The 24,926-nt window shown below is 60.1% G+C and overlaps 1 protein-coding gene across 4 annotated transcripts in view; it reads left to right on the plus strand.

The window, feature by feature from the left end:
- The window catches only part of PDE4C (phosphodiesterase 4C), a 91,267-nt gene that overhangs the window by 44,036 nt on the left and 22,305 nt on the right, over positions 1-24,926 (plus strand). Inside the window, exons 1-2 of one of the 4 annotated variants that reach the window (XM_032782826.2) lie at positions 6,322-7,063; positions 24,688-24,879. In XM_032782826.2, coding sequence (XP_032638717.1) covers positions 6,915-7,063; positions 24,688-24,879 — 341 coding nt within the window. In that variant the 5' untranslated portion in view covers positions 6,322-6,914. Of the gene's footprint in view, positions 1-6,321; positions 7,064-18,571; positions 19,156-24,687; positions 24,880-24,926 lie in introns of those variants that run through there. The other 3 variants (XM_032782823.2, XM_075070961.1, XM_075070962.1) reach the window with 3 other exon arrangements.

Below are 24,926 nucleotides of genomic sequence, written 5' to 3' on the forward strand. Positions count from 1 at the left end.
CAGCATTATGGCTGAGAGGTGTATTGCCAAGAACACAGGAATTCCGTTCCAGCCACTGGGCAAACGGCCTGTGCAGCAAAGGGAAAGCTTCAGCCAGCATTGTGCTGCCTGAGGAAGGCTGAAAGTGCTGGGTTCCCTGCCTTGCTCTGCCAACCCCTCCTGCCCTGGCTGACCCACTGTGTTTACATTGGGTCTGCGTTAATCCATGCTTGGCTGCTCAGGGTGCTGAGAGTCCAGCCTCGGGGAGGGACCGGTCTGCTCCCTGGGCATTGAGATTGGCATTGAATTATCCCCCCAATTTCACCAGCGCTAGCCAGGGAGCCATGCACTTGCACAGGAGGGGCATCTCTGCAGTGCCGGGTCTGGCTGGCCCCTCGCTCCCCCAGTGCCGGGGGTGGGCGAGGCTGCCAGGCATGCATGGCTGCATGAGATGCTGAGCAGGGAGAACTGGCACCACTCTGGGAGTCAGACCCTGGTGGGGGTGGGATTTGAGGGCAGGGGCAGGAGGGGGGTCAAGGGACATGGATCTAGCTGGTGAGGCTGCTGCCATGGAGGGGCCCACGCGTCAGCCTAGCAACCCCTGTCATCTACACGCAGCGAGGGCCTGAGTTTGAGTCCTGCCATCCTAGAGTTGCAGCCAGGGCTCTGGGCAGGCTGTGAGCGGCAGGTGGAAGCAAGTCAGCTCTGTACTGCCTTCTAGTGGCATTCACTGGAGCATCAAAACCCTCAGCTCTTTCCGTTGGCCACCCCTGTTTATGGTTCGCTTTGGGGTAGGCCCTCCTAGGGTCTCAATCACGGGCCCTGGGTCCCTGGCGCTAGGCGCTGTACAAATCCAGGCACACAGCCAGTCGCCGGCTGCAGAGCTGGCAGTTGGAGTAGCTTTAGTTAGTACAAACTCTTTGTGGCTGTTCTGCCTGGGGGCTGTGGCAGGCGCCTACTGGGGACGAGGACATGGAGTTAGAAATGACCAAGTTCGAGGCAGAAGTCAAACTCAAACAGCTTCATGGGAGCAAATCGAGGGGCTCAGAAAATTTCCATCCAAGAATTTTCATGGAACTGGCCCGTGAAATTGCAAGGCCAATAGCCAGGGTTTCTAATGAATCAGTAAACTCAGGCTTGTGCCCTATGACTGAAGAATTGATTTAAGTTAAGGGACAATGCTGGCACATGAACAAATGGATATAAATGGGCCAAGACACCAGACAAACGTTTCTAACCATCAGAGGAGTGAAGCTTTGGAGCAGTGGGAGCAAAAAACTGAACTGGCTTCAAGACTGAGCTTGATGAATTTATGGAGGAGACGGTTTGATGAGCAAGAGAAACGTTCTAGAGCCCAGAACCATCCTCCAGGAGCTTAGCTGCCCTCCCAGGGCCTTGCCTGAGTCAAGGGGGGGATGTGTCTGAAGCACAAGGAGTGGAGCAGGGGGTTACCACACACACTGGAGACCCCCCTGTAGTCGGTCAGTGTCCTGGGGCCTGTATTGCTCTCATCGGTGTGAATATCACCAGCCAAACCCCAGAGAATTTGCTTCCTGAATCCTTGTTCTGTTTTGCGACTCGGACAAAGATCCTAACCTCCCCCGGCTGGGGGGCAGGAGGGTGGACCCTAATCATGGAATCATAGAATTTCAGGGTTGGAAGGGACCTCAGGAGGTCATCTAGTCCAACCCCCTGCTCAAAGCAGGACCAACCCCAACTAAATCATTCCAGCCAGGGCTTTATCAAGTTGGGCCTTAAAAACCTCTAAGGAAGGAGATTCCACCACCTCCCTAGGTAACCCATTCCAGTGCTTCACCACTCTCCTAATAAAAATGTTTTTCCTGATATCCAACCTAAACCTCCCCCACTGCAACTTGAGACCATCACTCCTTGTTCTGTCATCTGTACCACTGAAACAGTCTAGATCCACCTCTCTTCGAACCCCTTCAGGTGTTGAAAGTACTATCAAATCCTCCCATTCTTCTCTCTGCAGACTAAACAACCCAGTTCCCTCAGCCTCTCCTCAACAAGTCATGTTGCTCACCCTAATTCATTTTGTTGCCACCTCACTGGACTCTCCATATTTCCACATCTATTCTTGTAGTGGAGAGCCCAAAACTGGACACATACTCCAGAATGAGGCCTCACCAATGCCAAATACAGGGGAATGATCAACATCCCTCTATGCTGGGCAATGCCCCTTCTATACAGCCCAATATGCCGTTGTCTCTCTGGCAACAAGGGCACATCTTGACTCAGATCACACTTCTCGTCCACTGTAACCCTTAGGTCCTTTTTGCAGATGCTGCTAGCCATCAGTCCCCAGCCTTAGCAGCATCGATCTTCATCGCTAAGTGCAGGACTTCGCACTTGTCCATGCTGAACCTGCATGACATGATTCTTTTGGTCCAATCCTCTAATTTCTAGGGCCCTCTGATCTCTATCCCTACCCCAGCGTATCACCACTCCTCCCAGTTTAGTGTCATCTGCAACGTGCTGAGTGCAGTCTCCCACGCTTCCTCAGTAATCTATTAACTGAAAGTATATTGAAAACAAAGACCTCCCCAGAACGACACCCTTGGCATTCTCACTTGAAACATCGGCTGCCAGCTAGAATGTACCATTGAATTACTACTCGTGAGCCTGACTCATTCTCGCCAGCTTCTGTCCCCTTACAGTCCATCATTCAGCACATACTCTTACTTGCTGACAAGAATACGTGGGAGGACTGTATCAAAAAGCTTTGCATAAGTCAAGGAATAAACACGTCCACTTTTGCTCCCTCATGCACAAGCACATACCTCCTCAGAGAAGGCAATTAGGTTAGTCAGGCATGACTTGCCCTTGGTGAATCCATGCTGACTGTTCCTGATCACTTTCCTCTCCTCTAGGTGCTTCAGAATGGATTCCTTGAGGACCTGCTCCATGATTTTTCCAGGGGCTGTATTTCCCCAGATCCTCCTCCTTCCCTTTTTTATAGATGGGCACTACCTTAGCCTTTTTCCAGTCATGGCATCGCAGGGAGGCAGGGAGAACAGAGGAGCTCAGCAGAGCTGGGCTGTCTCCTGCCGAGTGCATGTAAAAAGCAGTGTACAAGGGTGAGTCACGGGAGGGTGCCATGGTCCAGCTCCAAGCACTGCTAGTGCAGGCAGCAGAGTTTGCAAACTCTCCAGGGCAAAGCCTTCTCTCAGTCCTTGCTCCCAGCAGCACCAGGCAAGCGCATGGCACTAGAGCAGTGCGTTGTGATGGTGATCGTGGGTCAGATCCTTGTGTGACGGAGCAGGTGGATTTGACCTGGGAATGTTGCAGGAGAGTTACACTGGGGATGGGGGACTTCCCTTGAAGGAAGCTACCTGAGCTGTAACCTGAGCCAGGAGGGGGGTTGGGAGAAGTGACACCTTCTGCCCAGGAGAGTGAACAAAGGAGAGGGGGAGCTGGGGGGAGGGGGAGAGAGCTGCTGGAGGAGGTTTTGTTTTCAGTCTTGGGCTGGGGGGTGCAATGCAGGGAACCCCAAGCTGGGGTTTAAGCTCCCTGAACCCCCCCGAAGGACTTGATTGAGGGGTTCTGGTTGTACCTACATGCTCTGCTTGGGGCTGTGTTCCTGTCGTCTAATAAACCTTCTGTGTTACTGGCTGGCTGAGAGTCTCGGGGAATCGCAGGAAGAGGGGTGCAGGGCCCTGACTCCCCCACACGCTGTGACACCTTGCAGCTGGCCACTCGTGTGCTGGGAGCTGCCTGAATCAGGGTTTCCGGGTTTGGCTGTGGGATACCCCAGACCTGCCCAGAGGGAGTAGCGGACCAGAGCCCTCCAAACCAGACTGCTGATGTCTCCCGGGCAGGCAGTGCCAGGCTGGCTGCCCAAAACCAGTTGGAAGGTTTGGGTCATTGTGTATTTGCGTCCCCCAAGAGGGAATGCCCTAATGTGGGGTCTCTTGCTGCCCTGCTCCCAGGCCCCAAACACCTCTGAGTTACAGCAGCGTTCAGTGCCCAGCGTTGCCTTGTGGGCCTGGCCCAGCCGCCTGCCAGCAGACAGTGACACTGCAGCTCCCCCTGAGTCCTCAGGACAGCGGCAGGCTGAGCTCTCTCCATGTGGCAGGCTCCCTCTCGAGCGCTGGGACTGCATCCCCCGCTGCTGCATCTGCCAGGCATGGCCCCAGTGCCAGTAAATCATGCCAACCAGGTCTCCTTTACCTGCTGCTCAAAGAACTTGATGGGGTTGGTGCAGGACTGCCCGTGGCTGGTTAGATCCTGCCGTGCTGCTTCCTCAAGGGGCTGTGTCCTCGAGGGGCTGCTGCACTGAAAAGCAAGGCAGCTCCCCTGTGTGTGGAGGCGCAGGGTGATACAGAGAACGGCATGAGCTGGATGTTCCTGTGACTCATTGTTAGACATGGCAGCCGTGGGGAGCTCAGTCCTCATGGCCCAGTCAGCCCGTGGCCTCCCTGCTGAGTCGGACTCCCAGGGAGCCACATGATGCCAGCTGGGAGGGCCATTTCCAGGTCCCATTGCATACTGGAGGACCCTCCTGTGATGGGTCTGCAGGACAGGAGGTGTAGGGGGTGTGACAGCCAGCTGGGCCTTCTCTGCCTTCAGGGAGCTGGCGAGGAGTTAACGAAGCGTCATCTGAGCTGCAGTGAGACGTTCAGTGGAGACACAGGGCTTCGGAACATGCTTCCTGAAACGAGGGCCCCATGGCTGGATTGTGCTGGGGCCTGGGACTTGGGAAGGGTCATGAGGTAGGAACCCAGGTCCCCAGTCCAGTTCCAAGGCTGAGTGCCTGCAATGCTCTCCACCACCACCTGGTGCCCCTTGCACTGCAGGGTAGCAGGACTCAGACACTGGGGCACCGTGGAGGGTGTGTGTGAGAGAGAGCTCTGGGGATGGAGGGGTTGCTGGCTTCACATGCTATGGAGGGCAGCCAGGGGCTCCTTGCCTCAGGCCAGCAGCCATCTCTTCATGCCCTCCTGTGTTAACTGCTCCCGGCTCGGTGGCGCCAAGCGTGTCTGGTTCGTTTGTCTGTCTTGACCCGTGGCCCAGATCTCACCCACTCTCCAGTACGAACTAAGGGAGAGTGGGACCCGTGCGGCTGGCCGCAGCGCGAGGTCCTTGTAAATGCTTCTGCTGCCTAAGAGGGTTTGCAGGGACAAGACCTTGGCCTGCAGGCTCCTGGGCAGCAGCCAGGCAGGAGCCCAGCTGGGCTCTGCTGTGGTGTCTGGGCTGTGGCTGCCCATCTCTGAGCCGGTGCAGACAGCCAGAGGTGGTGCGTTTCCCAGTGGTGCTGGGAGCAGAGGGGTGCCTGGCTGTGCCAGGCAGTGGCTGTGCCGGCTTGGGGGCTTGGAGATTGCTCAGCCCAGCCAGCCACATGCGCTCCTGGCTGCCCAGCTGTGCCACTGGGACTCCGCCCTCAGCCACTTTGCACATCTCCCTGCGCGGGAGCGACGCTGAGCCACTGCTGCCTGCCCCCTCCCCAGTGACTCTCCACCCGGAAACCCTGTCACCTGGCCCCACTGCTCAGGTGTTCTCGCTGCCCTGGGGCCTGGTGCTGGTGGGGGAGGCTGGAGCGGGGTGGGACCCAGAGCTCCTGAATAGGGCCTGGGCCAGCAGCATGGCTGGAGGCTTTGTGGGCCCGTCCCCGTGCAGCGGTGCCATGTGGGGAGGTTCTGAGCAGGGCTGGGGACTGTCCTGGGCTGGGGGCTCCCACTCTGCTTAGTGGGGCTGTGCCTGGCTGCAGCTGGCGGGGCTGTTTGGAAGTGTCCCTCTTCCAGCACAGCTGTGTGGGCTGGTGAAGTGGCATATGAAGCTTGCACCAGCAGCAGTGTAGCGCTCCCAGCTGGGCTGCCCATTGCCTGTGCTCCAGGGAGGGGCTCTGCCCCACTGCTCTCCTTGCCAGACCTCTCTGGGGGTCCCTGGGGAACAGGAGAGGAGCACGGCGGGAACCCCTCTGGGTTTGTGGCACTCTTGGGTTGGGAGAATGAAGGGGGCTGGAGGGGGAGAGCAGGACAGGGCTCTAGGCTGGTGCCCCTGTGGTTGGCAGAGCTAGGGGGCACCTTGAGCTGAGCCTCCCCCAGGCAAGCTGGTGCCAGGGGAAGCCAGTGGGCTAGCTCCCTAGAGGGTGTAAGCCGGCATAGCTGCACTGAAGTCTTTGGATTTACACCAGCTGAGGATCCAGCCCCTGTGGTTTACGATGCTGAGCACGGAAAGTCTCCCCGGTCCTGCCCCAGATTCCAGTGCAGTTTAACGTCTCAGCAGTTGAGGCAGCTGGTGCTGTGGAGGGGGAAAGGGCTGAGTGCCCAGTGGGGGAGCAGCAAGGCTGGGGGGCACTGCGCTGCTTCTCCCTGCCATGGAAGCCCCAGCAAGCCCCGGCTCATCCATGCAGCCGGCGAGAGAGCGAGCTTCCCTGTGCCGGACCAGCCTGGCCCAGCCCGAGCAACGAGGGGGGCTTGCTTCATATTTCAGTATCTGCTGAGCCAGACAGTTGTTTAATTTCTCAGGCAGGGACGGGAGGGGAATGGAAAGTTTCCCTGGGAGCGAGAGCACTGTGTTTGCAATGCGCTTCCTGCTTTGTACCAAACGGACAGTTTGTCTTCTCTGAATGAGACCCGGGGAGCCAGCGCTGCGAGACCCTCAGGAAATGGAGCCCGCGTAGCAACGTCCCGCCGGCCCCCCAGTCACGCTCGTTCACCTTCAGCCAGAGCACAGCACGGAGCCGGAGCGAGAGAGGAGCAGCAGCCTCCACGGAGCCTCTGCGCACAATCAAACTGATGGCCTGAAAGTGACTGCAGCTGCCCCTGTGCCCCCTCTCTGCCAGCCTGGACCCCGCTCTGGGCAGGGGAGCCCTCAGAGTGATTTTCCCGGGGGAGATTTTTGAAAGGGGGGGAAGGCCTGGCTGAGCCTCTTGTGCATGTGGGCCCCCCCACACACTAATTTGTGGCTCCGAAATGCTGAACCCGAAGCATGGCTCCCCGGGGGCCTCCCCCAGTGCCTCCCCCTGCAGCTCCCCCCACAACTCGCCTATCCTCTTCAGGAAGCTCATGATGAACCAGAGCATCCGCATGCAGCGGCGTTTTACCGTGGCTCACCCCCTCTGGTAAAGGCTGGGGCTGCCCACTGCGGGGCAGGGCTGGGCAGGGCGGAGCTAGGCTGGGCTGGGCAGGTGGGGGCTGCACCGCCGGGCAGGGCAGGGTGGAGCCGGGCTGGGCAGGTACGGGAGCTGCACCGCCGGGCAGGGCAGGGCTGGGCAGGGTGGAGCTGGGCTGGGCTGGCCAGGTAGAGGGGCTGCCCACCACTGGGCAGGGCAGGGTGGTCAGTGCAGGGTGGAGCTGGGCTGGGCAGGTAAGGGGGCTGCACCGCCGGGCAGGGCAAGGTGGCCAGTGCAGGGTGGTGTGCAGAGGCTGCTGCTGGGCTGGTTCCAGGGTTGGCAGCTCACAGGGTGCTGAGACCTGAACTCACTGGGAGACTTTGAGAGGTGCCTGCAGATGAGCTGGGCAGTTAGGCCTGTCTCTGTGGCCTGGGGCACTTCCCTTCCCCGCCTCCCTGACCGCAGCCCAGCTCTGCACGTTATGTGGGTGACACAAGGTACCAGCCATGGGTGGGTGCTGACAAGAGCAGAGAACTTGGGGTGTTTGTGGCTGATGCCAGGATGTGCCCAGAGCTGGTTCCCCAAACAAGCACTGTCTTTAGCGGGTGCTTGGTATGTGCCTTCAGGCCAGGTGTGTGGGGCTGCTCCCCACTGCTGGTCCTTCTCCCTGGCTGCACCGTGGGAGGCTCATGCAGAGCTGGCATCAACCCTGCTCGGATCCTGCGGCCCTGAGCAAAAGCAGCTCTGAGGCCAGGAACCCTGGCACGGGGCTGGAGGGTTCCCCCTGCCCAGCCGGCAGCAGGCCAGATGCATAGGGGACGCGGGGCTGAGCCGTGGAGCCAGGAGGAGCTGAGTGGGGAAAGCTGGCTCAGGCCAGGCCAGGCAGCTCTGGCTCTGGGGGATCAAGCCCTCTACCCACTTTTGCGAACCGGTGAAGGTCCCAGTCCAGCCTTCTGCTGGCTGAAGGGCCTGTATTTGCCTGGCTGGCCAATTATTTCCTGCCACTTCCATACTCCGCCTGGCAGAGGCCTGGGGCCAGGGCAGCCCCTGTCTGGCCAGCGGGCTGCTGGGCCGCATGGATGGAGGGTGCTGGGGATTCGGGAGGACCTGGGCTGTCTGGGAGCTGGGCTGCAGCTGCGCAGCAGTTGTGGGAATGTAAATAGAAAGGGTGTTTGTCAAGACAGATAGAGGAAAACAAGCAGCAGATACATCCTGTGCCCCCTTCCCCCTGGTCATGCCACAGGCACCAGCTGCTGGGTCCTGCCAACAGGAGCCAATCTGTACCTCTCCTTACGCACCTGCAGGGAACCCTGGGACTCCACCCACTTCCCCATCATCTCCCCTGCCCCCAGCATGCCCAGCCCCACCCCAGCTAGCACTGCAGGAACCAGCAGCCCTGGATGCAGCAAGCCTGGGGGTTCATTGATGCCCCAGCTCTGCTTTCGCTCAGCTCCCACCTGCACCTGCCAAGAGCCCCAGGCCCGAGCAGAGCTGTGCTGCCCAGGCTGGAGGGCGCGAGCTGCAAATGCCCCAGCTTTGCACACTGGCCTGGGCACTTGGTCACCCTGCCCAGGGGCTTGGTGCTGCTAAGTGTGTGGACAGGCTGCCCACCAGCTGGGCCCTCCGTGTGCTGCCTGCATGTCAGTACAGGGGACGTTTGGGCCTTTGACCCTGGCCACTCCCCTGCTTGGGCTGCCCACTGGCATGTCCCACACAGAGTCTGGAGGGGCAGGTGGCAAGCGCTGTAGGAGGGGCATTGGTACATGGTGGATGCCAGGCAGCAGTGGGCATTGTTCTCCCAAGGCCACTGCACCCACCCAGCGGGGGCCCAGCTATGGGCAGGGAGGGGCCAGCTGCATCTGCCCATATGAGGCAGGGGTTGGCCTGGTGAGTGAACATGGAACAAGCTGTGTGGCGGGCTGCACTCCTGGGCCACTGCTCTGCAGATGCTGCCTAGCGCCAGCCCACAGTCCCGGTGCCATTTCCAGACAGGCTGCGTAAGACAGCGTGAGATGCTGGCAGCACCATTCCATTCCTGGGATTTCTCTTCCCCCACAACTCCCTGAGCTGGGGGGTGGGGTGCACGCAGCCCCTCCTGCAGGAATGACGGCCCCAGAGCTGGCCCAGTAGGTCGTCTTGCACGGGGTCACAGGGCTGCCCTGCCTCCGGTGCAGGACGTGAGCAGCTGAGCCCTTTGCAATGGCAACAAGAGCTATTTATAGAGGAAACAAACCTCCCAGGCCGGCGGGCCGGCCCAGGGTGCAGACTGGCCAGTGAGCATCAAAGGAGCTCGCGTGGGACAGAAAATCTGTTTGAATTCAGTCACTAGTCTCCTGAGAAAGGCACGGTGCTGAGAGCCGAGTGTGCTGGGCCCCAGCATGGCCCTGGCACCTCTGCGGCACGGCCCTTGGGCTCCCCAAGCTGTGCCAGCGTCTCCATTGGCCTGTCTGTGCTGACACCTAGTGGCTCCGGTCTGCACCACAGTCTTTGGGGTGGCACTGGTTTCCCGCTAACCTTACCTGGGTTTTTGAAAGAATAACTGAACCCCCTTGGCCCAGCCGTGTGTCAGCCCCCTTTGCTCCCATTTTACACTGGGGGTCTGCCCCTGCTGCTGGCACGCAGCATGTCAGTAGCAGAATTGGGAACAGAACCCAGGAGTTCTGACAGACACCCAAACTGGTGTCCAGGTCATGGCACGGCCAGGCAGGCTCTTCAGCACACGGGGCATCTTGCAGACGTTGGTGCTGAACCTGCCCTGAAGTGAGGGCCCTCCTTGTTGGGTGGCACTTGCTGTTTCAGGGGCTCGGGGCTCCTAGGGGCAGCAGGGCACATGGCAAAGCCTCCACCACAACTGGCCCTGCTCTCCCCCAGCACCCTCCCCGGGAGCAAGGTCCCTGCCAGGGTCCCAGCAGCAAGTCCTGATTACGGTGAATCCCCACTGGCACCTGACCATGGCCTCTCTGCTGGCAGCTGGGAACTGGCTGGCAGCAGCCTGAGTGCCACCAGCCCAGCCCTGGCTAAACAGATGCCAGGCAACCCACTCCACGCCACACCTGCCCCATCCTCCCTCTGCTCTCCGCCCACAGCAGAGGCCCTGGCTATTCACAGTGGAAATGGCTACCAGTCCCCAGCTCTGGATGCTGGTGCTGACAGCTCCTGTGTGGCTACGGTGAGTGGAGGTCCCTACTCTTTTAGCAGCCTCTCCCCACTCAGGGCTCGGCCCACACAAGGACACGGCAGGACTTGGCTCAGACTCTTTGCAGGTCTGGGCCCTGTGGCTTTTTTTCAGCTGAGGTGCTCATGCATCTGGTGCACGGTCTCTCTCGTTAGGCACTTCATTTGGAGAGGAGGGCCCAGGCCCTTGGAATTAATGAAGATTTGGGGATCTTGTGGGAATGCCGTTGCTGCACTGCTTTGAAGCGAAGCCAGCCAGAGACCCAGCACTAAAATCTGAGGAGGCTCCCCTGTGCAGGCCCAGCCCTGCCCCACGCGTGGTGCCAGGGGTCACAGTGAAGTTGCAGCCTATTCCCTGGGGCTTCTGGTCTGTGGTGCATTCCTGCACCCAAACAGCCAGGGCTCTAGCCTGCATTGCTGGGCCATGCACTGTCCCAACGCAGCACAGCTGTTCCTGCTGGGCCCTCAGCATCACTCTCCTAGGACCAAGTCTTCCAAGAAATTCTTGCTCTCGGGGACAAGGGGCTTCTCCGTGGCTCTGAGTGGGAGCTGCTGGATGCTGCCCCTTGGGTCTGACTCCACTGGTGCTGAGCTACCTGCAGCCCGTTGGTCTTCCCTGGGGGCAGTGGGTGCTCCGGTCCTGCACACCAGGCCCTGGGTGGGGAAAGCTGGGAACCCCAGGCCAGGGGGCACTTTACCAGCCTGGTGGGGAGCAGCCTCTTGGATGGACAGGCTGACGGACAAACTCCTGCTGAGAGAGGAACTCACCCCACAGGAAGTGCAATGGGAGATCCCAAGCCCCACATTGCTCTGGACAGGAGGTGCCCAATGGTTCCTGGGCAGCTCCAACCGTGGCATCCAGTGGTCGTTCTCTGGACCAGCTCTGCCCTGGGCAGCTCCCAGTGCCCCAGATGCCTTGCGGGGCCTGGCTCAGGTGGCTCTTGGACCGGGTAGGGGCCTTGCTGCTGGAGCTCGCAGGCCGTGTAGATGGGAAGCAAGAACTCTGTTGGCAGCACCGCTGAGCTCCCTCCGTGACATGATGGCAGGAGGTAAGGGGCACTGAGACCTTTGCTTTTTAAAGTACCTGCCTGTCAGTAAAGCAAAGCCATGACGAAATAACACCAGGGCTGTGGCCAGTTCCAGCTGGAGGTCAGGGATGTGGAGTCCTGGCTGGGCACCCACAGCATGAATGGTGGCTGCATTCAGCCCTGCTCCAGGGAGCTCAGCAGAGCTTGAAACAGTCCCGCAGGTGGGGAAGGCTGAGTCCTCCAGGATCAGGTCAGATCCAGTGAGAGAATGGTGCAGACGAGGTAACAGTGCCACTTCGGCCTCTCCGCTGTCTCGCCCGATTCCTTGCTGTGTTGTGCTGGCTGGGAGCCCACGGCGCAGCCTGGCAGCAGGAGGAGAGAATGGGGTCTGGACACTCCACCCCACAGATCACGAGTCTGGCCCCAGAGCATTGGACAGATCAGTCTTCACCTGTCTCTGAGCGTCTGCGTCGCCCCCGGGCCACAACTTCAAACTTTGCTCGACAACCAGGAGGAGGAGAAATTTCTTGTTCCTTCTTCAGTGAGAGACTCCCCCACCCCAATCCCCTGACTCCAGCAGTGGGGGCAGCCATGGAGGCACCAAATATCACGAGCCTGACAAGGAAATCTGAGCTCCCATTGACATACACAGGGAACCTCTCCTTCCACAGGGAACAAGTGGGCTGCTGCAAGCCTGTCTCCAGAAGGGTCCATGCACGTGGGGCCATTCTGCCAAGCCAGGGGCACTGGTGCAGGGGATGTGGCAGCATTTTCATCTGGCTGGAGAATAGCTTTGCCAGCTGGGGGTTTGCAGGCACAAGAGCCTTGGGCATGCAGTGACTTCCTTTGCCAGGGCTCTGGGCACAGCCCCAGCTGCCCACACTCACTGATCTCCCTGCCAAGCCTGGGCTATTGGGTCAATTTCCTGTGTTGCTTTGGGCTCCGACACACTGTGAATCGCACGAGCTGTTCGCCTGCCCATGGCCCAAACGCGCTTCCCCTTCCAGCGCGTTTCACAAGGGGTTCTGTGTGCTGGGGCTGCATCTGTGAGCTGGAAGTAGGGGAGGGCACTGGGGGGCATCGGAGGAGCATGTTCATTAGGTGCTTCTGATGTGGCCCCAGCACATTCCTTTTGCACATCTACAGCCTCAAGGATCAACACCTGCCTGGCCTTACCCCGGCGCGGGGCCTGAACGCCCACCTGCCGCAATCATGTGGCCTGGCTTCTCTTTCCCCTCAGTCTCTCCCCTCGCAGTCCGGACATCTGCTCGGGAGCTTGGCTGTGTCAAGGACCTGCCCTGGAGGGGCTGTGAAGCCTCAGTCCCCCAGGGACCTGGGGATCCTGCTGGAGAGGGGACAGGGTTCGTGGGCATCGTCCCGATGCTGGGCCGGGATGCTGAGGAAGGAATGGGGAGGGGGCTGCTAAAGGGTGAGCTATGCCTCTCAGCAGGGGCTGCCCAGCATGGCCTGGCTCGGTTTTCTTGCCCGGGGCTGTGAGGCAGCCTGGCAGATGCGGCCAAGAGCTGCCCCTGCCTGATGGAGACCAGTGGCGCCTGCCCTGCTCGCCCTTGGGAGCCAGAATTTCCTATTTAGGAACGAATGCAGCAGTTTCTCTTGGCCCGGAACCAGGCTGCAAACTATGAGGCACTTCTTGTTCCGCCGTCATGGCGAGTGGCCGTGTTGAGAGGACACACAAAATGTTACGGAGCCGTTTCATCCAGAAGTAGGGTGACCAGATGTCCCGATTTTATAAGGATAGTCCCGATTTTTGGGGCTTTTTCTTATATAGGCTCCTACTACCCCCCACCCCCTGTCCCGATTTTTCACATTTTCTGTCTGGTCACCCTGTCTGTGAGCCTGCAACAAACCCGGGACCACCTGCTGGCTGATGCTGGGGCAAGGCAAACACCTTCTCCCATCCTCCCAGGGCTTCACAGGCATGTCGGAAAGGGCCCCCAGAACCCTCACTCTTCCCTGCCTCAGGCTTGCTGTCCTGGGTCCCTCTGGAGGGGGTGTGGCTCATCTTTCTGGGCTTGGGGCCACTTGGCTCAGGGGTGGCTGAAGTTACTAGAGCTGCCGGCACCTGCATCTGGCTCCCAGGAGGATGCTGCCAGACGGCTGCCCCCCCTGTCCACAGGCACTCCTGCATGGGGTACATACGGGAGGGAAAGGGGGGTCAAGGGATGGTTCCCATGGGGTGATGGGGGAGACTGGGGGGTGACGTTCAGGGTCCCTGTCCTCCCGGCCCATCTGTGTGCAGGAGGCCCAGGGCCCTGGGACGGAGCAGGGGTGAGCCAAATCAGCTACTATGGAGCCACAGCTGCAGCATCTCTGGGGCTCTCTGCAACACACTCTGGCACCTGTGGAAATCGGTCTTCTAGTAACACCCCCAGCACCTCTCTCCCACCGCATCACCCGCACACTGCAAAGCCCAATGGGACGCCCCCACCCCGCACCCAGGCTGCTCGAGCAAGCAGTCCAGACTCCCAGGTTCCCAGCTCTGCTGCAGATCTTAACCGCTCTGCTTCACTCACGAGAGCTGCTGCCACATGCAGAGAGATGCTGAATGAACAAATGAAGCACTGGGGATGCTGGGCTGCAGGCCTGTGTCTACATAAGTGCAAAGTCTCGATGTTCTGAAATGAGACAGTTCAGTGGACCAGGAGAGCACGGGGGTTGGTGGTTTGCTCCGAGCTCTCATGTATTTAGGGGAGGAAAAACCTTCCTGTGCTGCCCAGCAAGGCACCTGCTGGCTTCACACTGCTGGGCCAGGACAGCCCTATCCCAGGACGAGTGGGATAGACCCAGGGTGTAGGGAGAGGAACTGGAGTGACAAGTACCAAGGAAGACGCCCTGCCAGCAGGATGTATGAGCCAGGGGAATCATCTCCCCAGAAAAGGGCTCGGAGCCCCCATCCTGGAGACATCTTGTAAGGATCCATTGGCCCCAGGGGGAGAGATGGGCACTATGAGACCCAAGAGCCACCTCCATCGGGTACTGGCTGGGACTGTTTGGAGAACAGAGCGTGAGGGCCCATTCGCCAGGGAGAGCTCTCCCGCTTGGCCTGCTGCCCCCATGGGCTTCCTGCGAGGGGCAGGGGCCACCTGGGCCCTGGCTCTAATTGCCTTCAGAACAAGGCAGATGAAAGCTGCATGGAGCCTCTTCAGCACCCCCCACCCCTGGCTGCATGTCTGGGGCCGGCTGGCTAATGGAGGTCACTGAAGGTCGCATCTCGGCACAGCCGGGTGGATCGATGCTTGAATTGATTTGGGAGTCACTGCAGTGACGCACGTCCGCCCATCACCAGGGCAGCTGTGATCCGGCCTGCAGCTGGGATGGGCAGTGCGGGGAGCCCGCATTACCCCCCAGCCACCGTGGCTACCCTCTGTGTGAGGCTGGGCAGCACGGGCAGGGGATGTCGCTCTGGCAGTGAGAACCGGGCCAGGTCTGGCCTGGGGTGAGCTCCAGATGAGAAGCTGCCTGCGAGGTGAGCTCAGCTCTGGGTCCAGGATGCTGCTGCAAGCCCAAGGGCTGCAGTCTTTACCCTTGGCACCATGGTTCTCCATCAGCCTTGTGGCACGGGGGGGGACATGGGCATGCAGGAAAGTGACTTGCCAGACTAGCCGTCCCAGGGCCAGTGTGAGGACCCGCCACTGCCCCTGGGGTTCCCCCGGCCGGGAGGCTTTCCTCCTTACTCTGCTCCCTCGGCCATGTCCTGGGGCCACACACTTTCTCACAACACCATGGAAATGGAAGCCAGGCCAGGATCTGGCAGGAAGCAGATGGGAAAGTGAGAGCCGCAGGGGTGCTGGGCTAAGCCAGGAAACCTGACGTTTTCTCTGAGCACCGTTCTGAGCGGCCCCGTTTCTGTCACAGCGGTGGCTTGGAAACCAGCTGGAGAAGGGGCAGGCAGGGAGAGGCGCCTGACGGGACCTGTGCAAGCTCTGGTGGAGCACATGCCATGGGGATGACTTCCCCGTCACACAAGGCCAGGCTGTGGGTCCTTAGCTCGCCTTTCATGCTGGTGGAAGGTGCTTGGCATGATTCTGGGCCCCGAGTCTCTTCCACCGCTGGAGAAAGGAGAGCGAGCTCAGAACTAACCCCCCTGCATACCCCCTCCCCCCCGCTGAGTGCGTGGCTGTGGGGCAGCCCTGGGGACGCACTGAGTGGGGGTGCAGTTAGGTACCACGAGGAGCAGCCTGGCTTGGGGGGCTCTAGCAGGAGCACAGTCTGCAATGTCCACACTGCAAATAAAAGTCATGTTTGTAACCCCATGAGCTACGCTGCAATTTGACGTGTGTCAGCCCCTGGAGCTGCTCTGATTAACTCCAGCTGCTCACCTAAGGGGACAGCTGAGGTGCCGTGTTTTCCCTGCTGTTCTAACCTGAGTTAGCTCATGTGGGTTACGAACACCCCTTTTATTTGCAGTGTGAATCCAGACAGCCCTCGGTCTATTTCTCAGAGCGCCTGCAGCTCCCTTTCCTGGGCGGGAAGACTGTCTGTGCCCAGTGTTCATTGGTAAACATGCCGCTCCAGTCAAACCCATGCTGGTCCAGGGGCTCGTGCCAGCTCCATTCCTCGACGGAGGCGCACGCCATCCTGCGTTGCCAGCACTGCGTGTTCTGCTGAGAGCATCAGGCACGCAGGAGTCTGCCTGGCATTCCAGAAACGTCTGCAGAAAGGCTGTCAGGAGGGGTCTTCTGGGACCAGGAGCTGCTCCCAGAGTCTGGATGGGCACAGGACAGGGGATGCCCCCTCCTCCTTGCCAGACCATTCACACTGGATGTGGAAATGGTAGCAGTGTCAAAGGCAGCTGTGCATAGATTAAATACTCTCTGTGCTGAACTAGAGCGGGAGTAACACCCCGCCAGGGAGGCCTGGCAGGTGGGGGTTGGTTTTTGCACCTACACATGGTTTGGGAGGTTAGAAGTATTCAAACCAAATACTGTCCCACCCTGCTGCCCCAGCGCTGGCTTCTGGCCTGTGGGAGGGACCCAGCCACTTGGAGCAAATATTACAGGGCTGGATTTTGCTCAGAGCCTAGGCTCTGCCCTGGCTTCTTGGCTGGAAACATCCCAGGCAGCGTCCATGCCAGGAGCTGTGTGTCTATGACGGGGGAGCAGAATGGGCCATGGGCAAAGGCACAAGCTGTGAGCTGGAGAGGGAATCTCAGGCCCCTCTGCTCTGGTGGTCCCTTGGGGTTTGCCTGCACCTGTCTGCATTTGGTTTTCCTTATGATACTTTGTTTTGTCGACGGACATAAGGGAATTCAGAGACATGCAGGAAAAGCTAAACAAACCCGTTAGCTGACAGCCCTGCAGCTCTGCTGGCTTGTGCCTGGGCCGATCAGAGCTCACTAGCTGAGCAGCCACTAGCCAGGCCAAGGGGAGGAGACTCCCCGGGAGCACCCAGGTTCTGCAGAAAGTGGTGTTGATGCATCAGCTGGGGACACTGTTTTCTTTGACCCAGGGCCCCAGTCTGGTGTGAATGTGATGCTGCACTGCTGGAGATGCAGCCTGTCCTGTGAGTCGTGAAACTGATGGCCCAGCAGCACGACCATTAAAAAACCCAGTTCAGCTCATTAAATTCCACACCATTTCTGTCTGCTCGTTTGACCCGCTGGAGTGACAGATGGCTCCTAGGGCGACTGGAAAGGGGAGTTAAGGGGAAGTCTTTATGGGCCGGCCAGCCCTGCTCATTGACCCGACCCCGCTGAGTTCTGGGAAGGGCTGAGGATGCTCAGTCCCTCAGACCTGAGGAGCTGGGCTCCTACAGGGAAAGCCTGAGAGCCAAGCCCAGGGTGGGCAGAGGAGCTGCTTTCTTTGGGTGGTTTTGCCTAAAGAATTGCTTTGTGCCCCGTGGCCTGGCTCCAGGTCTGTGCGCCTGGGCTAGCTGGCCGGCCACTTGCCCTGGGGGAGGATGCGGACAGGTGATCAGCCCCAGGCACCACGAGCAACCTGAGGCCAGACTGGGGGGTGCTGCTGCTACAGTCTCACGGTCTTCCCTGTGTTTATCCTTCCAGCCCCTGGGGAGGCAGGGCCAGGCTGTTACCCCCTGGGCAGACGGGAACTGAACCACAGTGGCCAGGGTCCCAGGCAGAGCAGGGACTTGGACCCAGGTCATCAGATGCTAGGCTGGGGTCCACCCACTCGCCCATGCTGAAGGACCGTTGGAAACATCAGCAGAAGCCAGACTTGTGTCTGTGTGAAATGCCAGAGAAAGGCCATGGGGCTTGGAAGCACCATTCTGCACTGTGCCAAGGGTGCTGTCTGACCACGGCCCCAGGACACTGCTCAGTGTCAGACCCCCCCAGCTCAGCATCACCCCGTCACTTCGTGGGAACAGTCCCCCCACCCTAAGCAGCGTTAGCCCGCTTCCGCTGCTGTGCTGGGGTAAAGGAGCAGCCCTTTGGGTCTGCAAAGCAGTGAGCCCAGCAGGGCAGAGGGGTGTGAGGCCGGCTGGCCGGTCCGTAGGCCCCTGCGTGGGGCTCAATAGAGTGGGCGCAGGGCCCTTCTCTGTGAGCGTGGGCCAGCTGCTGATTCTGTCTGTGCTTCAGTTCCCCATTTGCCTCCTGGAGCTCCTAGCCCTGCCTCGGCTGGGGAGTGATGGGAAATGTGTCCCATGCGGCGAGGGTCTCGGATGTGATGGTTATGGGGGCTGGAGAGTGGGGCTGAGCGTCACTTCCCATTCCTGGACAGGCTCAGCTGTGGCTCTGGGGAAGGGAGTGGGGGAATCTGGGGCTTTGAGCGAAGGGCTGGGGTAGTGTTGTCTCACCCCGGGTGGGGGTGTGAAATCCTGCCTGTAGTCCCCTGGAGCCCCACATCCATGTCCGGACACGGACCATGGGCACACGCCTGGGGGAGATGGATTTGCCTGTCACGGTCACCGGGGCAAGAAGGCTGCCATGCCTGGAACCACTATGTCATGACCTGCTGCCTGGTGGTATCCAGCTCCCATGTCCCCAGCACGCCCCGCTACCCTGCTTCACCAGGGGGCCACCCTAGGTCCTGTGTTCACTCCTCGCCTGCTGGTTCCAAGAATGGGTCTGCCCAGCTGCCAGCTCTGCTGCCTGCACCCCGGCACACTGGTTCCTGGGGCACGAGGCAGCCTGTGCCAGCCGTGCCCCGGGGGCATGCCAGGGAGAGGCCGTGGGCAGGAGCCAACAGGGCGCGTGCTGGGCTGGAAGGAGTTAAAGGGAAATATTTGCAGAGAGCTGAACGTGCCAGCTGGCCCCTCCTCCTCCCCCCAGTGACATCACGGTGGAACTGGCGAGCTGGGCTCGCAGAGGGTCCTGTGCCGGTTGCCGGCAGGGGGAGGGAACTTCTGGGGCAGAGCAAGGCAAAGCCAAGCCGCCACCGGAGGGAGAAGGGGGGATGCATCTGAGCCTGCAGCCGGCCTGGGGGAGCCGGCACCCTGGCCAGGAGCAGGCAGCGTGGAGAGGGGACATTCAGAGAGAGCCAGCCATGGCTGTGTGGAGCCGCTTCGTTGGAGCAGAGAGGCAGAGGAAAGCTGGGCGCAGCATGGCGAGGTGCCCATGCCAAGCCCACCCCGGGCTGCATCTCCACAGAGCCCCCTAGACCTCGGGGTGCAGTGGACGGCGCTGTGGGGAGCTGGCCACGGACGCAGTGATAGCGGTGCCGCAGGGCGGCCCATGGGAGTCTCGGGCCAGGCCCCCATGCTGAGCTCGCTGGAGGAGAAGACTCGCCCTCCCTGCAGGTGTGGAGGGGCCTGGGCCTGTTGGCATGAGAGCAGCTGGAGGGCACAGGACAGGATGAGCCTGCCCACAAGCTGTGGCTCAGTGGCCCTGGCAGATTGTGCTCTTATGGTCTGCAATGGCTACCTGGTCGGCTCGCCCCGCACCATCAACCGGCCCATCGACATCGTGCAGAAGCACAGACGGTAAGTGCGCCGCTTGCTGTGGGGCCACTGCTCCCTGGTGGAAGGGGTCAAATCCCAGGGCCAGCTCAGCTCGGGTGCTGGCTGCCGACACTGCCGCCCACAGACCTTAGTGCAGCCTCCAGCGATGGGCTGGGTGTGAAAGAACCAGCCTGGGGACCCCACTGCTTGTTGGCTTTGGGGCTGGAGCCTGCTGCCTCAGCGCACCCTGTAATGCCAGGGGGTCCACCCCTGTGGCTCCTTCAGGCTCTGCTGGGGACAAGCCCTCGCTCCAGCCCCTCCTGGGACTGGTGGGGCCAGGAAGCAGAGTGGCGGCTGGCTGTCCTTTAGCGGGCTCAGGGCGCGTTCGGAGGGGAGAAGGCGCAGGGGGTAACGTGTGTCGAGGACTCTGCACCCAGCTCCCCCAGCCAGGTGTGACCTGGGGTGGGGGGGGGGCGAGGTAGGGAGACATACTGCTGCAGAGAGGAGGAAGGTTCCTTTGTGGGGGGTGGAGGGGCAGGGCAGTGGTTGCTGGGTGGAGCGAGAGCAGGGCGTCTGGGCACATTTATAGCCCTGGAAAGCAACCAGCGGGCACGTCAGGACATGGCCTCCCTAGCCTTTCCCACCCGAGCTGCAGCAAAGCCCATCCCCTGACGCTGCTTGCTCAGCCCCACATCCTGCGACTGGTTGCTGGGACATGCTGGCTGCCTTTCCACATGCCCCTGGCTAGTGCCGTGGGAACGCTGCAGGCTGAAGGGAGCCGGGGCGGGGCGGGGAGCGGGGCCTGGATGGAGGCCCCATTAGTGGCGGAGGATTCCCAGGAGTGATCAGTGTGCTGGACAGGGGCACGCTGGGCCTGTGCCATGGAGTCCTGCATTGCACACCTCTGAGGAGGCAGGGACTGAAGGTCCAGCCGGTGTCTCTGAGCCATGGGAAGCCAGGTTGCTGGGGAGGGCAGGTGGGGTTATGCCTTCACTGAGGGGCATGCTCCTATCAGGCGAATGTCTCCATGGGGGACAGAGCCCAGATTTCCCCCTGTGCTATCTGTAGGACCGGAATAAAGTGAAATGGCGCCTCCAATCTCCCCTATGGGTCAGCGCCATGGGCAGGGGAGGGCAGCCCATGCGGTGGCTTTCTCCTGCCAGTGGCTCTCTGACACGTGCTGGCACCTGTGGGGCTTGTCACCCGAGGGGATATGTGCACTCTGGGAGAGGAGAGTCTCATTAGCGCTACTGTCATTTCTGTATGTGCTGCGAGCGGCAGGAGCCCCCCACAGACACACGCCCAGCTCCCACCCCAGCCCGCCCAGTGCAGCTCGGCTGGCATGGGGCGCCGGCTGGGACCACAAGTCCTGCACCTGTCCCTTCATAGCATCATAGCAACCTCGGGCTGGGAGCAACTCGAGAGATCACTGAGCCCAGCCCCCTGTACTGAGCCTGGACCAAGTAAACGCAGACCCGCCCTGACAGGGGCTTGTCCAGCCTGGTCCTAAAACCCTCCGGAGAAGGGGATCCCACCACCTCCCTGGGGAGCCTGTTCCAGGGCTCAGCTCCCAGCCTTAGAAAGCGTTTCCTCATTTCTAAGCTAAATCTCCCAGGCTGCAGCCTGAGCCCCCATCTGCAGTGGACACACAGATCAATTGGCCACGTCCTGGTTAGATCAGCCCTTCAGGGATTTGCAGACTGTCACGAGGTCCCACCTCTGCCTGCTCTTCTCCAGACCAAACCTGCCCCGTTTTGTAACCTTTCCTCACCGGTCAGGTTTTCTGAACTTCAGCAGTTTGGTTGTTCTTCTCTGGACTCTCTCTAGTTTGTCCACATCTTTCCTAAAGCGCAGCACCCAGAACTGGATACAAGACTCAGCTGAGACCTTGCCAGAGCCCAGCACAGCAGGACAGTGACCTCTCGTCTCGCCTGTTAATACACCCCAGAAGATCAGCCTTTTTTGCAGCTGCATTACATTGTTGACTCTTATTCATTTGTGGTCTGCTGTAACTCCAGGATCCTTTTCAGTTGCGCTCCCACCTAACCAGATATGCCCCAGTTGTAGCTGTGCGTTTGATTTGTCCTTCCTAACTGACACACTTGGCACTTGTCTTCACTGAATTTCATCTTGTTGAATTCAGACCAAATCTTCAGTTTCTCCAAGTTGTTTTGAATTGTAACCCTGTCCTCCCAAGTGCTTGCAACCCCTCCCAGCTGGGGCTCAGCTGCAAATCTTATCAGCACACTCCCCGAGCTGCTATTGCTTTGTGGAAGCGATGGAGTCAAGGGCTTTTTCCATTGACAAATCAGTAAATTCTGTATCGCCGGCAGAGCAGGAGCTGGGCCTTCTCTTCTGCTGCTCCCTGACCCCCCCCCTCTCCTCAGCAATTCTCAGCCCATCCTGGGGCCCCCTCCATCTCCCACTCCACGCTGCCGTGCTGTTTCCACCTCCCAGCATCCACTTGGAGGGGGCAGGCGTCCTGCAAGGAGCACAAGCAGCTGGCCAAAAGCAAGCCAAAGCAAATAACTCCATTGTTAGGGTCCAGGAAATGGCCGTGTTGCTGAAAAGCAGCCTCGGGCCTTGGCATTGCACCTTCGAGGGGGTGGGTGGGGATGGTTCCCGGCTCAGCTCCCCAGTGGGGGCTGCATTTCCATATGCAGCTGGAGCCATAAACAAGGGTGGGTTCCACCCGAGCATGAGAACTGGAGTGGGGCTTGCCTGGGGGATGTGTTGGAAGTAACGGGGTGATGGTAAGGAAGGTGGGGACGTGCTTTCCAGCACTGAGATGTTAGTGAGTGGGACTGAGTGAGAGCTCGCGGACTTGGCACAGCTGAAAAAACCTGCGAATGCCAGAAACTGCAGCAGACTAACCTGTCCCACAGCTCTTGGGCCCAGGGAGCAGTAGCGGGAGAGAGGCCCAGCTGGACGATTCGGCCCCTCTTGGTCACCAAGCTCCATGGAGGGGCCATGCTGTGCAGGGGGTGGGTGCCAGGAAGGCTGCCAGCCTGTTTCAGGATCTCTCTGTAGTTCTACAAAGGTGTACCAGGCGCTGTACAGTGCTGGGGAGGGAGCCAGACCAGAGATGGCTGTTAATATCTATGGGAGCGTTGAAGGGCTGTTTTCATTGCTGGGTGAATCTGAGCTGGGCAGGCTGCAAGCAGGGATGCTTCAGACAGGCTAGAACCCAGTACCCTGGCCTCAGGGCTGAGCCAAACCAAACCCAGCCAAAACTCGCCAGCTCCCTGGAGAGTTTGTCCCACATTACCAAGGGGGAACTGCTGCCCTGCTCCTGCCTCTCCTTGGACAGCCAGTGTGGGGTGTGCAACAGACACACAGGTTCCTACAAATCCCAGTGAACCAGCCCTCTGGATGGTCCATGGTTCAGCCAAGCCCATTGCTCCCTTCCCCGCCCCGGCTGTGACCTTCCTGCAGGGAGGGAGACAAGTGCCCTGATTAGCTGCTCTGGGATGGGAACGGGGGCTCCTGTTTCCATCCCAAAGTGGGGGCAGCAGCTGCTGCTGGAAAATCCTATTGAGCAGCTGTTAGAGCAGCATTCGGCTGCGCTGACCTCTTCTTCCCAAGGTCGACTCAGCTGCTGCAGGTGGCTCCAGCACTGGGGGATGTGTTGGTCCAGTGGTGTGGCTTGGGCAGCACTACCAGGGCCACTGCCTTTGATCGGGCGGGGCAGAGCCGGAGCTAGCAGCACTGAGCCCCTAATTCGTGGTGACCTGTGGATCAGGTCCCTGCACCTTCCACAGAGCCTGGCTCTTGGCAGCTGTCCCTAGTGGGGAGCGTAGGGGCCTAGTGCCCAGCCTGCAGGGCTGCCGGGAGTGTCTCCATGGAGCGGGGTTTGGACCAGGCCCTTGGAGAGCTGCCTTCTGGAGGGGGCTTGTTCATGAGTGGTGGGTGAATATCACTACCTCTGTTACACCAACAGGGAAACTGAGGCAGAAGGCGGCCTAGCGAGTCAGTGGTAGAGCTTGCAATAGGACCCAGGAGTCCTGGCTTCCAGGCCCCTGCTCTGTGCACTTGACTGCATTTCATTCCCTCTTGCTACATGTGGACTAGAAGAAAGCTATGTCTAGCTCTATGGAGCCCTTCCTGGCCTCCCCACCAGTCTGAGCTGCCTCAGCACGGCTCATAGCCCTGCGCTAGAGGGTGGCAGCTGTGCTGTCTGCTGGCCAAATGCAGGAATCCGTGTAGATGAGGCTCAGGCAGGGGGGAGCAGCACGTAGCAGGCCCAGGGGCCAGCCCTGTAAGAACATGCCCATTCAGCAAGGCACAGCCCTTGGCACCGTCCCCCAGCATCACTGCATGGTCCAGATCTGCTCCCACCCCACTGCTGCTCCCACAGCCAGAAACCCATTCCTCTTGGATGAGAATAATCCATTTCCTCTGCCAGAGCGGATCCCACCGTGTGAGATGGCAGGATACCTGCCCTGCCCTAGAGGGCCCAGAGATGGGCCAGTGGCAGTAGGGCTGGGGGGTTGCAGTGCTATGGAGGGTAGGGGGTAGATGGGGCACTGCAGGGGGCTGGGCCTGGAGCTCTTAGCCCCACGTGTCTGGGCCTTATGCTGCAGTGCTGTGGGTGCTAGGAGGCAGGTGTGGGGCTGGGTGTGCTGGGGTGGAGTAGAGGTGTGACAAACCGGGGTGCTCTGCAATTGTAGGGTTACACTCGAGAGCTATGGCTGGCCACAGCAGGGCTGGCTTTAGGCCGATCCCCCCGATTCCCTGGAATTGGACCCCATACCTAAGAGGGCCCTGTGCCAGGGCCCCACACCTTCGGCACCTTTTTAATCTTTTTTTACTCACCTGGTGGTGGGGGGTCCGCTCCAGGTGTCTTCGGTGGCATTTCGGTGGCGGAGGGTCCACTCCAGGGGTCTTCAGCAGCATTTTGGCAGCGGGGCGTCTGCTCTGGGGTCTTCGGTAGCATTTCGGCGGTGGAGGGTTTGCTCCAGGTGTCTTCGGTGGCATTTCGGTGGCGGAGGGTCCGCTCCAGGGGTCTTCGGCGGCATTTCGGTTGCAGGGGGTCCGCTCCAGGTGTCTTTGGCGGCGGAGGGTCCTTCAGTGCTGCCGAAGCCCCGGACCGCCTCTGGGTATTCGAATTGGGCCCCGCAGTTCATAAAGCCGGTCCTGGCCCACAGCATCTCATTGCCATGGGGGTCGCCCACCATGGGGGTATCACCCAAAGAGCCAGAAGCAAGCAGGCGTTGTGACAATCACCCCAGCATCCCTGGCTGCCTGTGGGGCAAGGCTGGGTCTGCCCCACAGCCCTGTCCCCTGATTGCAGAGTGACATTGGAGTCTGGGCTGTAGCTGTTCAGAAACCCCTTTCCCTGCCCCTTATCAGGCCTTTCATTGGCCTTCGCAGCACAGCCTATGCCCGCGTTCTCTCCCCTTCCTCTGGTTCCTGGCCTGGCCCCGTGTGCATTGAGCGGGGTTCAGAGCTGGGAGAAATTAGCCAGGAGCGTCCCAGAGCAGTCCGCACGGGGCAAGGCAGTGTGGGCCCACGGCAGGCTCTGGCGCTCTGCCTCCCCTCTCCTGAGCATTTCCTCCTTCCCTCTCTCTGCAGCTTTGACATTGAAAATGGCCTTTCATCGGGGAGGAGCCCACTGGACCCCCAAGCCAGCCCCGGCTCCGGGCTGGTCCTGCAGGGGAACGTGTCTCACAGCCAGCGGCGGGAGTCCTTCCTCTACCGCTCCGACAGCGACTATGATCTGTCTCCCAAAGCCATGTCCCGGAACTCCTCCATCGCCAGCGACCTGTAAGCACCAGCCCTGCCTCGGCCCCATGCAGCCCTTCTGGGACAGT

This window comes from Chelonoidis abingdonii, chromosome 11, assembly GCF_003597395.2.
Source record: "Chelonoidis abingdonii isolate Lonesome George chromosome 11, CheloAbing_2.0, whole genome shotgun sequence".
Classification (NCBI taxonomy): Eukaryota; Metazoa; Chordata; order Testudines; family Testudinidae; genus Chelonoidis; species Chelonoidis abingdonii.